Source organism: Seriola dumerili, unplaced genomic scaffold (assembly GCF_002260705.1).
Source record: "Seriola dumerili isolate Sdu_G_001 unplaced genomic scaffold, Sdu_1.0 BDQW01004171.1, whole genome shotgun sequence".
Lineage (NCBI taxonomy): Eukaryota > Metazoa > Chordata > Actinopteri > Carangiformes > Carangidae > Seriola > Seriola dumerili.
In genome coordinates, this window is record NW_019178426.1 from 67586 (window position 1) to 84956 (window position 17371).

General features: G+C 39.9%; 1 protein-coding gene across 1 annotated transcript in view; it reads right to left on the reverse strand.

The window, feature by feature from the left end:
- Positions 1 to 15886, reverse strand: part of LOC111239707 (potassium voltage-gated channel subfamily D member 3-like) — a 78294-nt gene extending 62408 nt beyond the window's left edge. The window contains exon 1 of the mRNA XM_022769605.1: positions 14784 to 15886. Coding sequence (XP_022625326.1) covers positions 14784 to 15886 — 1103 coding nt within the window. The remainder of the gene's footprint in view (positions 1 to 14783) is intronic.
- Between the last annotated feature and the right edge of the window lie 1485 nt (positions 15887 to 17371).

The window sequence follows — 17371 nt, forward strand, 5'->3', positions numbered from 1 at the left end:
CTTCCAGGTGTCGAGTGTCAGTGCATATGCATATCTTAAGTCTAAATCTTTATGGTAAATGAAATGCAGAGAAGAGCACAAAGTCAAAATCTAATTGTGGCTAAACAGAGAAAGTTCCGCTCTCACTGTTAATCTACTCAGCTATGATGGCGGTCGTGCACTTTGCTTCACCACCACCTAAACTTAAAGCCCAGCAGCAGTTGTGAAGAAAGTAGCCACGCTCATGTGAGAATAACAGTCTTTCGAAAGGCTTCTTATTCTGCGAGGACACAGAAAGGTCATCGTAGCCTCGAGATGTCAAGGTAATTGGCATCCAGAGCTGTTGATTCACTTCAAGAGACGTGTGTCATGTTGATGTGGCCGGGAATGGAGCTGCACTCCTGTTTGATGGAGGATAATGATTCTGAATGGAGCTTTTTATGAAGGTCTTTGGTCTATTAGAATAGTAATCAGTGAAATTGGTTGTTTATTTTTGCTTTCAGTTGTTATTGCTGTGGTGTTTTTTGCACCAAAAGCAAATGCACTTTATCAGTGTTGTTACAACTTTGTCAGTGAGGACATGATCATGGGCTGTTTTTCTTACTGACCACAGTCCTCCAAATATCTTTGTCTGCACCAGGCAAATAAATTGTATTTATATGGCAGCCTTTTAAAACAATGGTAATAGAAAAAGGACATATAGCAGTTGATTTATTTTTAAAGCTTAATGAACCTAGAGCTTACCATTTTTAGGTTTTTACAGTTTCAATACTGTTTACATTAAATATAGAGTTTTCTGTTGTGTAGACCATATCAGATACTTCCAGTTAGGACTGCAACAATTGATTATTTTCCATCATCACCTAATCTTCTGATTGTTTTTGGATTAATCAATTAATTTAGCCAATGAAATTACATGAATTAATTTTCTGTTTTCTGTTGACTAATTGATTAATGGACTAATTGTTTCAACTCTGAATGAATTGTTTTTCAAACCAAATCAACATCCTAGTCTCCTTTTTTTCTCTTAAATTTCTGCCAAATTGAGAAATACAGTTAAATTCAAAAGATTTTTGAATTTTTGAGTGCGCCACTGCGCTCCAGTCTTATGCATGTCTAAAAGCCATAGAGTACAAAACTCCCGTCCTTTCCTGCCAATCAGTGGTTTTGACTGTCTGTGTTTCAGATGCCTTGTGGGTGGGGCAGGGATCGTCAGTGCCAACTGGGACCACATGGACCCGGTGTTCCCGGTCTACAAAGCTCTGGCTTCTCCCTCTCTCTCGTTTTCATGCACCTTACAACACTCACTCATTTCCACTCCCATGCACATCCTGCACTATTGACTCCACTGGCCCCGACGCGCTTCTTTTTTTTTCTCATGAAATTACGTTATGTTATTTAAAGAAAAAACAAATCAGTATAAATATGAACATATTTTAAAACTACATCACACACTCTTCTTGAAGGGGTTTGAAGGCTACATGGGAGTAAATAACTGTTCCTGTAAAGATACATCGTTACTGAACAACTACTACAGTCCACGGACGTGAACAAATTCTCAACTGAATCCAACAATTAACACAACAACTGCTTATTGCTGCTCTTTCACTACAGCTCTATTTGAATTTCATCAAACAAGCTGTAATTCAGTTTCTTCACTATAGTCCAAAATTACATTCAAATTCATCTTTGCACGTTTCTGCAATCACCATATAGATAGATTAGATAGATACTTTAGTCATTCAAATTCATGTGTCCATTAGCTCATTGTTGATAATAATAATAATAAAAATAATAATAATAAAACAGTTAATAATAAATAAACAATAATAATTAGATTAGTCCTCTTCCCTTGGCTGAGGTGTTGTACAGCCTGATGGCAGTGGGAATAAAGGATCTCCTGAACCTCTCTGTTCTACAGCGTAGTGAGATGAGACGTTTGCTTCTGAAGCTGCGATTGAGCAGCGATCCAAGAGACACATCTGTGTCCTTCTTCACTACCTTTTTAGTGCTTCTCATGTTGAAAAAGCAGTGTCACTGTTCACTCCACTTTTGGCTCACACAGACAGTTACTTTTTTTCTTAAACACAGCACAGCTGGGGGCATCAAACAGCAAATTCAGGTCAGGCAGTCTGATTGTCATATTACATATCTTTTATGGCAACTGTAAATGAGCGCTGCTTGTGTGACAAAAAGCTTTTCTTTTTTTATGATGTTATATCAGCACAGCACCATGGACAGTCCAGCTGCAGCTTCTACATCCTCACTGTTGGATATTTTCGAGCTTTCTCAAAATGATGGCATTCATTCATTCAACGTTCACATCTTTTGTACATAAAATACACTTATAATGTGCCTTATTATACTACTGCTCTTTCACCGGTCGACCTAGCACAAGCAGCAGCGGTGGGCGGTACACAAGGCCTGATCCAGAACTTCTCAGTGAGGAAGTAAGTTTAAATATTAATTATAGTCTGGAGTATTTTACATGCTGTGAAATGTGTTTGGAGAGGAACTTTAATTAAAGCATATCTACATTTTTGTTATTGACATACAACTTTAAGATTCACAGGGTTACATATTTTTTTCCTTTGTTCATTTTTATAAATCTTGATGTAGGAAGCTTATTACCTGGCAGATCCTTAGTATCTCTGTGATTAACCCCAAACATGTTGCACACATCTGCAACATCACAGTGCTATACACCAGGGTTTTTGAGACATGCAAAAATATTTTTGCAAACCTATTTATGAGTGACTCGTTATGACACGCTGCTGATAAAATTTGAGTTTATTCTGCCATTTTTGGCTTTTTTGGCTTTTGCATGTTACACAGTTCTACATTTGATTACTTCAAGGTGCACAGTAGGGATTTGTGTTTGTTTAAGTTATTTTGTGGGCATTTTTTGCCTTTATTAGGATAGCCACAGTTAGGGAGAGACAGGAATGTCAGGGGGAGAAACAGAGGGGATGACACGCAGCAAAGTGCTACGGGTCAGACTAGAACAAAACATACCACTTCCTTTGCAAATATTTAGATTGCTGATTTTATGCACATACAGCTGCTTTTGATTCAAAGGTCTATTTTATATTTAGATTACTCCCTCCACAAGTCAAGCCAACATAAATAATATGTTGTATTTGATTTGGTGCAATTGTGAAGTGTGTTCCAACACGTGAATTAAAAAACAACTTGGACGGCATGAAGACAAACATAAACGCACAACACGACTCACAGCTGGATATTTTTTCCCCGTTTATCAAACCATAAACAGACTGAAAAACAAGTACAGGTTGTAATCATTAGAGTCTTCTTATAATATCTGATTATGATTATTTCAAAATGTTGTGTTTTATGATGCCAGTCTAATGAACAATTAATACTACTAACATATCACTACACATCGCTGCTCAGGTCAGTTAAATAAACCAACACAGTAACCTTTTTGTCGTATGTCAATCACCAAAGATTACACAATATAAATGTAACACCCCCTTAGATATGATTGTACTGCTCATGTTTATTACAACAAATCCAAAAATGCTGATTGTTTTTGCCATCCAATCAGAAAGCTCATTGTAGTTAATGCATCTCATATCTTGATTCTTAATGAAACGCAGCCACATCATCGCTTTCATTTCTGATGCTGAAGAAAAAAATGAATACTTGATTCAAATAAACGTAAGACAACCTACACTTTTTAGACATCGGCTGATCTCTGGCTGCATATAAATTGATATTTAAAGGCGAGGTGAAGAGGGAGGCATGAGACAGTGTTCTGCAGTTGCATTTGAGACTGTAATGGAAAACAAAAATAAACATGCAGGTATTATTTATAATGTCAGGGTGGCAAATGCACCCCTAAGGTAGACAGCACACAACAAACAGGCAGTGAAGCATACACTTACATTTACACACTTACAGTTATTTCATATTAGTTAGATTTTTTTTTTTTTTTGTAAAGTAATAGACAATAAATGTTTATTTGTTCCTCCCTTTAAGTTTTAAGCACTTCTCGGGAATAGTAAAACTATAATTGCACCACTACAGTTTCCCTGCATATATCCTCCTTCACAGCTGAAGGTTATTAGTACATTTTCTTTACCTTTTCTCTGAGCCAAACCCCTGCCAGCTGTATAGTGAGATAAGGGCCGAGCATCTAAAAATAACCCACTCATTCGTGGTACATAGCGTGGTGTGTCATTCTCTCCTTCTCTCCTTTGTGCCCTGATACAAACATCTTGAGATAGCATGTTGGAAACTGTACAAGATAGCATCGCATCTTCTCTCTTCCTTGCTGTCTTCCTCCCATTTTTTTTTTTTTATTTGACATCCACTCACTTCCCTTTAAGCCTTCCTCCTACTACTTGCTTGCCTCTCCTTGTTCTTACTTTGTCTCATCTATCTCTTTTCCCATTTCCTCCCGGTGTCACGTTGTTAAGATGTCGTTGTACAGTCAATTTTTAAAATTTCCATTCTTCCTATATGGGTTTTTGTATTTCTCTTAACTCTTGACTTTCCCTTGGCCTACATTTCCCGTCATCTCCGAACACTTCCCCTCACTTTGTTGACCTTAGCGTGCCAAATTCAATGACACACACACACACACACACTCGTCTGGCATGAACACTCAGACGAGTGTCTTCATGCCAGCGCTCCACCTCCACTCTGCTAACTGTGGGCAACAGCCCGATGCTACTCTCGCTAAGGGTGAGATCACACAGCAGCCTTAGGAGACATGTCATGGGCAACCAAACACCGACTTATGTTACTAAAGAAGACAACTTAGAAAATGTAGTGTTTAAAAAAAGGTCTCTAAAAGTGTCACTTTGTGTTTCTCTCATCAAAATGTCCTGTTGCTTCTTACAAAAAAGTTGGCATCACCCTCCACACACAGACGCACACACGCACACACACACACACACACACACACACACACACAGAGGCAGCCCTGTCTCTTTGTGTTTCATGTGGAGAGCAAGAAGAAAGATTATAGTCACTAACAGCTCTTGATTAAGTGGAAAAGACTTTCTGAAGTAAGCTGACATGAAACAAAATCCAACCCAGCTGCAATAAAAATGTCGAGGCTGCCAGTCTTCTCGCCACTCTTTTTGTTAATCTCAATTAAAGGAGCACTAAATGATTTGTTAGGGAAAAAGGAAAAAGATGCTTCAACAGGTTTATAATAGGCTTTGTTATACAACAAACAACAAAGCACAGGTCCCACTGTTTGAAGGCTGTTTACTGCTATGTTCAGACTATATGAAGAGTACATTTCCTGGTACAGTATGCCGAAGCTGCTGGTGTTTACCATACAGTCTGTGTGATCAGTGCTCAAGTCAGGTATGAAAAACAACCATTATACCTTACTGGCAAAAAAGAGAGTGCTAAACAATTATGGCTAAAAAGAGAAAAAGAGATGAAAGACAAAAAGATGAAAGTGAAAAAAAATTGGAGTCCAGTGACAGCAGAAACTGAGTGAACAGTTCGGCCTTTTCAAGCTGGATCACTCTGAAGATGGATAAAGGATTGTTCAGTGATGCCAGAATTGCCTGATTTCAGATAAATGGGAATATAAAGGAATTGACTAAATTAATTAAAAACTAAGTTATTAAACTGATGTGTAATAACTTAGTTGTTGTTGCTGTTTTAGAGGGTAAAGAAATGAGTTCAGTGCACAACTCAAGTTGTAAAAATGACTTTACTATTTTTTGAAATTCATTTAAATTATTTATATAAAATGCTACTGTAGTTTTAAAACTACACTAATAATAATCTTATATTAAGAATAGATTATGTGACTGTGTGTTATATTCAAGGTGTCTAAAGAAATGATAAACTCATTAGAATGAACTGTCTGTTGTTTCTCTCAGTTCTAGAAAACTTTTTTAGCATCCTTCAGCTCATTGTTTTGGTTTTACAGCCCACAATGTTATAGTTTTGGATTAGTGTCACTGCTCTCATCAGCGTAGTTTTCAGCCACAGCAGGCAGAAGAAAAAGCTCAGACAAACAAGTCTGCACAACAAGCCCAGCATCAAACAGCAGCAACAAAGTTAGCAACTATCTAGTGAAAATATAGTAGATCATTTGGCAGCCAAAGAGCCAGATATTCACTTCAGGCTACAAAAAGATCTAAAAGAAGAATTAATATTGGGCTTGCATTTGCATGGCCAGAAACACAACCTCATGGGGATGATACTGTTGCTCTATGTCTGCTGGATGTGTAAATAGGCAACTGTTTGCTAACATGTGTTTACAGCAAGTGATAAAAAAAAAAAAAAAAAAATTAATACTGCTTTAAGGAAGATCAAAATTGAATGATATCTCCTGCACCTGTCAATAGTTGAGGTTTCTATATAGTTTGTTCTTGAGAAAATGGTGCAAAGATAATGTTGAGGGTGGGCTTATGCTCAAAAAGTAGTTCATATGACATGTTGTCCAACCATGTCAGAAGGTAAAAACATTGATACTTGTGTGACTGCCGCTCTCTGTGCCTACAATGTGTTAAATGTAGATCAAACATGATTTGATGATTGGACTAGTGATTTTTTTTTGCACATATTGTGATGCTGCTCCACCCTGAAAAAAAGAACTAAAGGCAGTGATGAAGGTTAAATGCAGGATATACGCATGCCTGTGTGTGTGTGAGTGTGTGTGTGTGTGTGTGTGTGTGTGTGTGTGTTGAGCACATGGTACACTCGGATAAGACTGTGGCCATTTTACCACGCCGGTAAGAGAGAAATAGCGAGAAAGAGCAGAGGTCATTAAGCTTTCCAGACACCACTATCCTTTGCAAGTTTAATTCTTTTTAAATGAGTTTAGGTGTTAAATGAACCCATGTTGGGGCTAAATTAAATTCCACAGCTATCGTTAGAAAGGTTTCTATTAGAGAGCCTTGTGTTGGGAAATTGGCTCCAAGTGGAACTTGGTCTGATAAAGGCAAGAATATTTCTAATTTCCTACAAGCTGCGCTCATTTTGACCCCATGGGTTCAGCGAGGCAGCAAAATAGCCCATTATTTATATCTGAAAGCAGGCTGCCGAAAACCACCACGATATGAAACCTCTGATGATTTGTGTGAAAGAATATTCCCACTTAGAAACTATGCAGCACTACATCCCAGTTTTGTTTCAGCTTGGCGCAGAGATCCTGAATTATTAACAAAACAATGTATGTCATTCCAGAATTAATTGGCATTTATTTCTTTCCTGAATGCCATCCAAACTCCCCCCTTGTGTTACCAATTATCCATTGTATTAAGTGGAAATATAATGTCTCAGCACACAAATGCAAGGAAAATATAGATAGAGATTTGTTTACATAGCATGCAAATCAAAAGGCAGAACACCAGACACCCATCCAATTTTTCCACACAGAGATTCCACATTTTGATAAAAAAACAATAAAAAAAGAAGCAAAAGGATACTGTATATGCTGCAAAAACTAACACACTCACACAGACTATTAATTCACTCCCAACATGAGAGTCTTTGTTCTACCCAGTGTTAATTAATCCCTTTACACAGAACCGGGTGCCAAGCTAAGAATGCCTTTAAGAATACCTTTCATCAAAACCAGGCTTGAGATTATTGCTTTCTTTCTTATGACTAAACTCACTTCTCTAGACTTTTCTTATTGTAGTTTAAGTTAGACAATTAACCTCATTGACTTGTTCTAAAGTGTTGATGAGGAACACAAACTTCAAGACAAAGTACAGACAGACACAGCTTATCATTTGTTGAAAAGATGCCGGTTTCCGAACGATCAAACTAGACAACAGCAAGGTTGTAACCTTGCAATCAGGCTCCAAGCAATCGCCTCGTGGACAAACTACAATGGTTCGGAACAATCAGCGTCCTACGAGGGAGGAACTACAGGCTGCCACAGAGAAGCAACCATCTTGGTATTTGTGACAGTGACTTTTATGCGCAATCCAATCACCTGCCAGGTATTTTTTGAAAGCACCAACCCTTTTTCAAACAGTTTCCAACGAAGCCTTCACAGATGGTTCTGTGCGACAAACAATCTGGTGCGTCAGGTTAGCAACGCTGACGCACAAGAATAAAGTCTGAACAAGTATGTTTCAACTGTTTCTATGGAGGAATATATTTGTATGCTTGTGATCGAAATAAGCCGATGCTGATAGACAGAAAAATAGCCAACTATAGGTTTGATAACTGATAAGTCATATCTTAGGCCAAATGCCAAAAATTTGCTGGCTCCAGCTTCTGAAATGTTCAGGCTCTCTCCCTTTCATAATGCAGAAAACTGAACAGCTTTGGGGTTTGAAGTGTTGTTTGGAGAAAAAGATGGGTACTTCTTTCACAGTTTGACATTTTGATGAACATTAATTAAATGATTAAAGGCCCACATTGCTCCAAAACTGACAGGGTCGTGTTCAACAAGTCCTCCAACCGACATGACACCTCTAATAATTGTGCTCCAGAGCAAACATTTTCACCACTGTCAGCTTGACAACATCACATATCAGTCCCTTCCAAAACTGCTTCAAATCACTTTTGCAAAGAAATACAACTTTTTCTTTTTTTCCAACACTGTTATGGATGAGGTTTAGTTATAAATTTAGGCACAAAAACAGACTAGGTTAGAGTTTGAGAAACATCAAGGTTTGGGTTACAGTTCACAGAAACCAACATTGTAGTTTCCTGTGTCAAAGTCTAATGTTTTGTTGACCTAACCATCCACCAAGACCTTCTCTGTCTGCAGACTTTGTCATTCTATAACGTCATAAAGCCCCACACTGGGTGTATGCACGTACAGACGTATGCATGTACTCTCATGCATGGGCCCTCATGGCTACACAGAAAGAGAAAGTATAATTTGAACTTGATGGATTCACTGAAAAATTAATCGCTCGCTTAATCAATAATGAAAATAATCATTAGTTCCAGTGCATACATAAGCATGGGTATGACAGTGTGGTTTATGAATGCGGACACTGAACCAAAACAGACGCAACAGTGAATCAAATTAAGTTTTACTTGGCCTTTCTCGGCCACTTTCTTCTCATTTCGACCAAACTTGCACCAAAGAGTTTTTGTGAACCTGAAGCACAATTCATCTGACCTCTCTCTTCCTGCCTTTGGCCCCTAGGCCCAGTCCACTTTGTCTAATAGAGATGTTGAGCAGAGAACACAGAGGGGAGCGAGCTAAAAGTCTCTCTGAAGAAAAAAGCAGATTATATATAGCCACTGATTAAGGCAGAGATGGGAACATGACCTACATGCATAACAACATTTTCTCACTTTCTGCTACAGAACAAGCCTCCGTCCAGGACCAGGACTCTACAACTGGGAGAATCACTCTAATTATAAAACCAGAGTCAGATTTCAATGCACACCTCATTAATATTTCTCTCATTATTGGGTTAATAAAGTTTTTAGAGGCGTGGGTGACTTGGGAGACGCGGTGGCGTGCCAGTGAACCTTCGCTTCCAGTGCACCTGTCACGCAGGTAAAAGCGATCGCTCTCATCCATTGTGCCTGCATCGTGTATCAGATTATAGTTGAAACAGATAATTCCCTTTCATACACAGGGCCTGTGTTCTCAAAATAGCCGTTCCCCTGGGAGACTCATGGGGGATGAGGGGAGAGAAAGATAGTTGGGGAGAGAAAGATAGGGGCGAGAGAGGGCTTTCTCCTTCCTCATCAATCTTTAGGATCCTGTCCCACTGATGCCGATGGCCGCGAATCCGGTCGGCTCCGACAGCGCCAGCAGGCAGCAGGCAGCAGGCAGCCGCAGGGAGCGGACCTTGCTGAGATTCAATCCAGATCCTTTTATCAGCCACCTGAGGTTGATTTAACACCCCTGCTCCTGGACAGTGAAAGCGGCTGATTATACAGCCAGCCAGTCCCCTTCCCCCTTCTCATCTCCCTCAGCTACAGCCCATTACCCAGAACTGCTGTGCTGCGCTGTCTGGGCTCACGCAGACACGGAGAGGACGCAGAGAGGCAGGTCATAACGGTGAGACAAGATCAAAGGCAGTAAGTGTGTGTGTGTGTGTGTGTGTGTGTGTGTGTGTGTGTGTGTGTGTGTGTGTGTGTGTGTGTGTGTGTGTGTGTGAGTGAGAGAGAGAGAATGAATCAGCATATCAATGTGTGTATTTGCTCTTTGGGAATCTGTATAAATTTCATGGAAATGTTGACAGCCTTGACTTTAAACTGTCAACGTCAGAACTTTTCACATTATAGCTAAATGTCTGTGTTGAGGTTAGACTGATGATGAATGTACAATAAACTGGGTGTGCAGTATGTGTATGTTTGCTGTGAAGTGCTTTGATTTGCTGAAAAAGAATAGAAAACACTACAGTATGGAGTGAGACAAAAATGTATTCCAGCATCTTGTTTACCATCTGATGATGAAAGTTTGCAGCTTTTTGTTGAAACGGAAATAAAAACTGAAATGGACTTGGAAGTGAGTGCAATTTGTTTTATGTGTCAGTCAGATATGAATAGTCATTACACAAACAAACACACATGGTCATGAACACACACACACACACACACACACACACACACACACACACACACACACACGCAGATAAAAACAAGAAGAAGAGAGATCACTTTGACAAAATTGACTAGAAAAGTTAAAACACTAAAACGAAGTGTTACAAGATTAAGATTTTTTTTTCACCCTGTGCCTTTTTTTGTACTTCGACGTATGGATTATTGGTGACCTTATTGGCTGAGCATACGTCCTTTCAGCAGGTGAGCAGATCAACAGGTGACAGGTGGGAGGGCACACACAGCTTCATGAAAGGCTACTGGGCATTCACATAGCAGCTATAATTACGCAGGGATTAGCCTCATTTTCTGCACATTAAAGAAACTGTACGAGAATCTCTATTTGTAGACTCTCATGTTCACCTACCTGATTTTGTTTTGAGGTGTGGGTTGGAGTACTGTTCCTGCATGTGTTTGTATTTTTTGACATATTCATTCAATGTTCATGGAGGGGAAGAAGGGGATTCATGTTGGGCAGCACAGAAACAAAGCCCAGCATCACATAATAAAATATGATTCCCATCTTTGAAACAATGCCAATTTAAAATTCTCTTTTGAATTCTCTGTTGTGTTTAAAATCTGAACAATAAAAGGACTAAACAAACACGGTAAGATCCTATTTAGAAGAAAATAAAATGAACAGAATTTCATTCATTCAAATCATGAATTTTATATATTGAACATATAGAAAAATAAATACTAAATATTAATATTCACAAAATGATTGTGTGAGCCTTGGACATCAATTGATAATTTTCCTGATTCCTGACTGTCCTTGGTTAGCTATGAGGATCACCATTGTTGGAGCTGTAGATAGACTCTCAGTGCTGCTGCCTACTCCACACTCAAACTCATTGTTCAGGGTTCAAAATTTGCATAATGCTTTCACCTTGGCATTTCTCTCCTTTAGAATGTGTGATAAAAAAGACTCTCTTATAACACACACACACACACACACACACACACACACACACACACACACACACACACACACACACACACACACACACACACACACACAAATACAAAAATACAAAAATACAAATACTGTAGCACAGGTAAGGTTACGCAGCCTGATTAGCCCTCATTCAGAGGGAGAGGGAGAGACTAAAAGAGCTATTCTGGGGTGGAGATCCATGCTTGACTTTTCATCTGGTTTCTGTTTCTTTATTTGTGAAGATACAAATCTGCGACACACTGACCTCAACCTGAAGAATAAATAACAGTTCTCTGTTCTGAAACAACAGTAATGTCACTTTAAATGACAGAAAGTTGCCAGTTAAACACTCCTCGGCAGGGAAACTGGACATACTTTGTTAGAATTCCAAGGTCACGTCATGAACCTTAATAAGGGTCAATTCAGGGGCAGCATAACAGCCTACACATTCTCCTGTCCAGTATTCATATTTACTGAGCAGATCACTCAATAAAGAACACTGCAGAAATCACAGCTCTTCTGACACAATGTATACAGGTTTTAAAGCTCTCAGCCTATGGTCCTGTTTGGAGAAGTATACTTGTAAAAAAGTGTCTTAGATGAGACTTTATTTACAATTATTTTTGGCAAGGACAGGTTCACATTTTTTCATAATTATGGATTTCAGTTCTAGTTGGTAATTTAATTCTAGTGCGGGAATGGTGGACTCTGCCACTGACGATGAAAAGTACCACAGAAAGGTAATTACAAACTGTACTACTGAATGGCTAAGAGTAGGTGTAACTGCCAACTGAACATTGAGTTATTGGCAGTGGTGGGAGAAGGACTCAGATCCTTTACTTATGTGAAGTTCGAATGTAAAAATACTTCATTACAAGTAAAAGTCCTACATGAAAAATCTTACTTAAGTAAAAGTATTATTCTAAGATTAATACTGAAGAATCAAGAATGTAAGCAGCATGTAGCCTAACTATTGTAGCGACTGGAGGTGGAGCTAGTTTCAACTACTTTATATACAGTTTTATATACAGGGACAGCAGGTAATTCTGAGGTGTTGTGAGACAATTAATGGGAGAGAAAAGAAGAAAAAACAAGTTCTGGTACATAAATCAGTTTTCAGTTTTTAGACTTTTTCTCTCATCTTTGATTTTTGTTAAGCTATTGGATGATTTGAACATTTATTAAAAAGGAAACCATGTGAGAAGCTAAGAGACAAGAATCATTATTTGGTGGAGCTGTTAGAAGCCGAAAACATCGGAAACCACCGGTTTAATCTTGAACAATATGTTGTTTGACATAAGTTTATGTCGAGCAAATGTAGTGGAGTAGGAAGTGTAACATTTCCCTCTGAAATATAGTGGAGCAGAAGTACAAGTACCTCAAAACAGTACTTATGTACAGTACTTGAGTAAATGTACTTAGTTACTTTCCACCATGGTTGCTGTAATTGTTCCTTCTGTCCATAGTGGTTGTGAAGAGATCCCTTCCTAGAGCAACGTCAGGGCGAGTGATGAGGACACAATCGACTTTCTGTGCAAGAATGTAGTCTGAAATTAATATGAAGCTTCAGCGGTCTGTGTATATACAAAGAGGGAATTTCGACTGTAACTCTGGGAGATACCCACTATAACTCGGACTGTGTTTCCTTGGTGAGCTGCAGGGGTGGGAAAACAACGGTGAACATCTGCACTAAAAATCCATCCAGAAAAAGAATCAACAGTTTTGATAACTGATTGATAGGTAAGTAATTCATCAGTGAAAAATACCAAATACTCACCGGTTACAGCTTCTCAAATGTGAGGATTTACTGCTTTTCTGTGTTGTATGAAATTACTTTACAACCCTAGAATCCAACTTTTGGAAGGTATTCACTTACACTGGAATAATGTTAGGAAGGAATCTCCTCACAGCCTGTGTGGACAAAAAGGAGGAATTACATGAACCAAAAAACCCTTTCAAAGTACACGTGGGCATGTGGGTATTGTGTTAAGACAATGTTAATGCTTTTCCTGTCTGATGATTTAGCCATTTGTCTTCAGAAATACATGTCTAACACTCATTTGCATTAGTGTGGCCACCTAATGCATTTTGGAGCCATGCCATTTTATCCCAAGTCTTGCATTTATATATACAGCATTACCTACAAAGAAAGCCTGAGTTACAAAGTGATTTGCAGGAACTCATAATTATTCTTCCACTGTGCCTTCATAATAGACTACTTCACCCAGCCTAACTTCGGGAACACTTTCAAGTTCACCCTGCCATTCATGGCACTGAACCTTAGCAAGCTTGTCTGAAAGATTAAGAGCATAGTGGAATCATAATAAAGGTGACAGAGGATCTCTCATGGGACACCTCGCCTCCAGGAACGCGGCAGAGAGATCCGACTTTCTAATGCAGTTAAATTAATTCCTCACAAGGCATTTTTACACCGATTGCCTAAACCATAAATACGCTGCTTCTGGTCTGGTGTCAATTAGGAGAAAAGAAATCTGTCAGAAATACATAATAAAAAAATAATAATCCTTCTGTAAAATAATCAAACAAGCTCCTTACTACCTTATCAAAAGGTTATAAGGAATCGTGTCATTTAAATGTCACAAGGGGTGCAAAGGTGGAAAAATTATGCGTTAGTTTATTGGATAATTATACTTTTTTTTTTCTTCTATCATGAGCATCATTTTAATCATAATGGTTCAGTGGTGCTCTTTCATGTCTGAGGTCAGGCTACATCATTTTCTTTAGAGAATAAAATGGAAACAGACATTACAGCACCACAAATGAAAATACAGATAAAACGAAAAAAAAACCCCACTATATAATGTAATTCTACATCAGTCGAGTCCTTAATGCACAAGCAAACCTGTGTAGCATCTGGGCATCTATTCAATACCTCGCTGTATTGTGTGCATTCAACCACTGTCTCTAAGTGAGGTAAACAAAATGCCACGAGTGTTTGTACTGGTAGATAAATGCTACGCTGCCCACCATTACTCACACTGGCAGCCTCAAATAAGCTGTAGTGTACTGAGTTATGTGGGCGGGCTGTCTTAATTCTCATTTGAAATTCAAAGTGGTTTTCATAAATTATTCAATTTATACAAAAATACACAAGACAATGCATCTAGTGCATTTATTAACACCATAAACGGCTGTTTTAATTCTGTGACAAACACAAATACAGGTAGAGCACAGGAAACAAGAGGTGGTGGCTTCTTAGGATGTGTACACATGTATTTACCTGCAAGTGTGTGTGCATGTGTGTGTATGTGTGTGTATGTGTGTCTGTGTATGTGTGTGTGTGTGTGTTCACATGGGTGTGCATATGTCTATTACTCACCCCAGCGTCGTCATGGTGACAATGGTGTACCAGAAAGAGGCTGGGATGCTGGTGAACTTGCTGGAGCTGGAGCCCTTCTCTGCGTAGAACATGACCGTGGCGAAGATGATGATGGCCATGGTGAGAGAGAAGAGGAGGAAGCCCAGCTCTGAAGCGCAGCTCTTCAGTGTATAACCCAGGATCCGAAGGCCCTGTGAGTGACGGGAGAACTTGAAGATGCGAAACACTCGAAACACTCGCAGCGTCACAAAGGCGCCGCTCACATCCTCGTTGTTGGTCATCACCAGGCCGATGTAGTACGGCAAGATGGCCACCACGTCGATGATGCTCATCACAGAGCGCATGAAACGGTAACGGCTAGGCGCAGCGAACAAGCGCATCAGGTACTCCACTGTGAATATCATGACGCAGGCGGTGTCCATGCAAAAGAACGCCACGGTGTAGCGCTCGCCACATGGCATGTCTTTCTGGTTGGCAGTGGAACCACACGGCACCGTCTCCACCACATTAGTGATGACTGAGATGGCGATGAAGAAACCAGTGACATAGTAGAAGACTAGGGCCATGGTGGAGGTGTGGGGGTTCTCAAAGGCTCGCCACATGGTCTCCCTGAAGTTCATGTTGGGCAGCTTCATGTCCTTGTTCTCCTCCTGATCATCCTGCAGCCGCTCTAAATTCTCCCTCTTTCTGTCCTTGTACTCTTCGTAGCAGCAATCACCGATGATCTCAGGGATGATGCCAAAGAAGGTGAGCTCCTCATCGTAAGCTGAGATGCACTCGTGACGGGGGTAGTGGAGCTTCCCCGTCCGGTAGAAGTTGAGGATGCTTCTGAAGGCGTCAGGGTCCCGGTCAAAGAAGTACTCCTTGGTTTCCTCATTGTAAAAGAAGTCTTTTTCAGAGCTGCCCAGTAGGGTGTCTGGGTAGCGGTCCAGAGTGGTTCTCCAGGTCTGAAAACGACGGCCACTGACATTGAGGATGATCAGCTCGTCCTGTCTCTTACTGTTGTCTCTCGGGGCAACAGGCATGGGGCAGTTGGCAACAGGCATCCAGCCAATGGCTGCTGCCCTAGCGAAAGGAAGCCATGCTGCTACTCCTGTTGCCATTGTGAAGCAGTCTTCAAAGCAAGCCCTCCTCACATTCAGACCCGACTCGCCTCAAAATGAACTGGCATCTGAGAAATAAATGGCAGTAAAAAAAAGAGGAAACATAAAGCTGAAAACAGCAGCACATCAGATGATCAGCCAAATTATCAATGTTTGCCAATCAAGATGCTGTAAAAGGAGCAGAATGAAACCCGTGACATTTCGAGTTCCAAATGACTTTTCCCCTCTATTAAATTTCCAGTCACTCTCCCCTGTTCTCTGTCCAAATCCACCAGAACCTGCCCAAAATGTCATCCAATTTTGTGGGAAAAAAACAAAAACACTGATGTATGGCAACAACTATAAAGCACAAGTGCTACCTGACAGGCAGCACACAGGTAAAGATGAGGTCTGGCCTCAGTATGAAGTTCATATGAAATACTGTATACTTCAAGATTTCTACTGATATCTAAAGCCTGCAGCGGTTTTGTTGAGTTACATTTGTAAACCAAATGACTTCTGTTTTAGACCTAAGCCCACATTTGCCGCAAATGTGAATGTACAGTGAATGTAATGCAGTTAATCAGTTAAACTTTAACAACATAAGCAGCAGCATCAGAAGACACAACTACAACCACAAATCTATCTGTCCTGAGCAGCATCATTAGTCTCACTGACAGTCATGGACTGAAACAGACCTGTTGAATCGTGTTCACGAGGTAACCAGCTCCGGATTTATCTATGTGGAAATCTTATCACATAATTCTTTGGTGGTTTAATTCAAAAGTAAATATATTAATGGCTTGAATTTGCTTTTGTAGTACCTGGTCAGTTTATTTGCCGTTTGAAGTAAATACCCTGTGTTTCTACACAACCTGTAAACATATTAAAAACGTGAGCAAAAGGTCGGTTACGTTTTGAACCAACTGAAAATACCTTTCCTCACGCGCGCACATAATCTTAACTTCTACAACAAATACACAAATACACCTGTTCATCTGACGTGCTAATTACGAGACGCATCTTTAACACTTCCAATGACAACACGATAAGAAATGCAGTGATATTGATAGCAAACACTCACCGATAAAAGTGGAGGAGGGAACACACTCCCAGCGCTTCCAAACAGAAACTGAAGAGTTTCTATGAAGACCGAGTCCTCAGTTACACGTGAGCGAAGAGGAGCTCGGATCCATCAAGCGGGATGAAGCAGCGAGCAAGCACCTCTCCTCCTCGGTCGGTCGAGAGATTCCTAACACCGAGCAGAGCGCCAAAATAAAATTAAAAAAAAATTGAAAAAATAAAAATGAAAAAAAAAAAAGAAGCAGATTTAACCAGAGTCTAGCTCCACAAGAGTTAGAAGGAACGGTCTGTAGCAGCAGGATCTGAGGACATCCTCTAACTGATTCTACATCCTGGCTTCTTTGCTTTCTCCCCGTCCGTGTTTGGAAAGTGAGATGTGGAGGAGAGGAGCCGCGCGCTTCCTTCTTCACGGCACAAAGTACA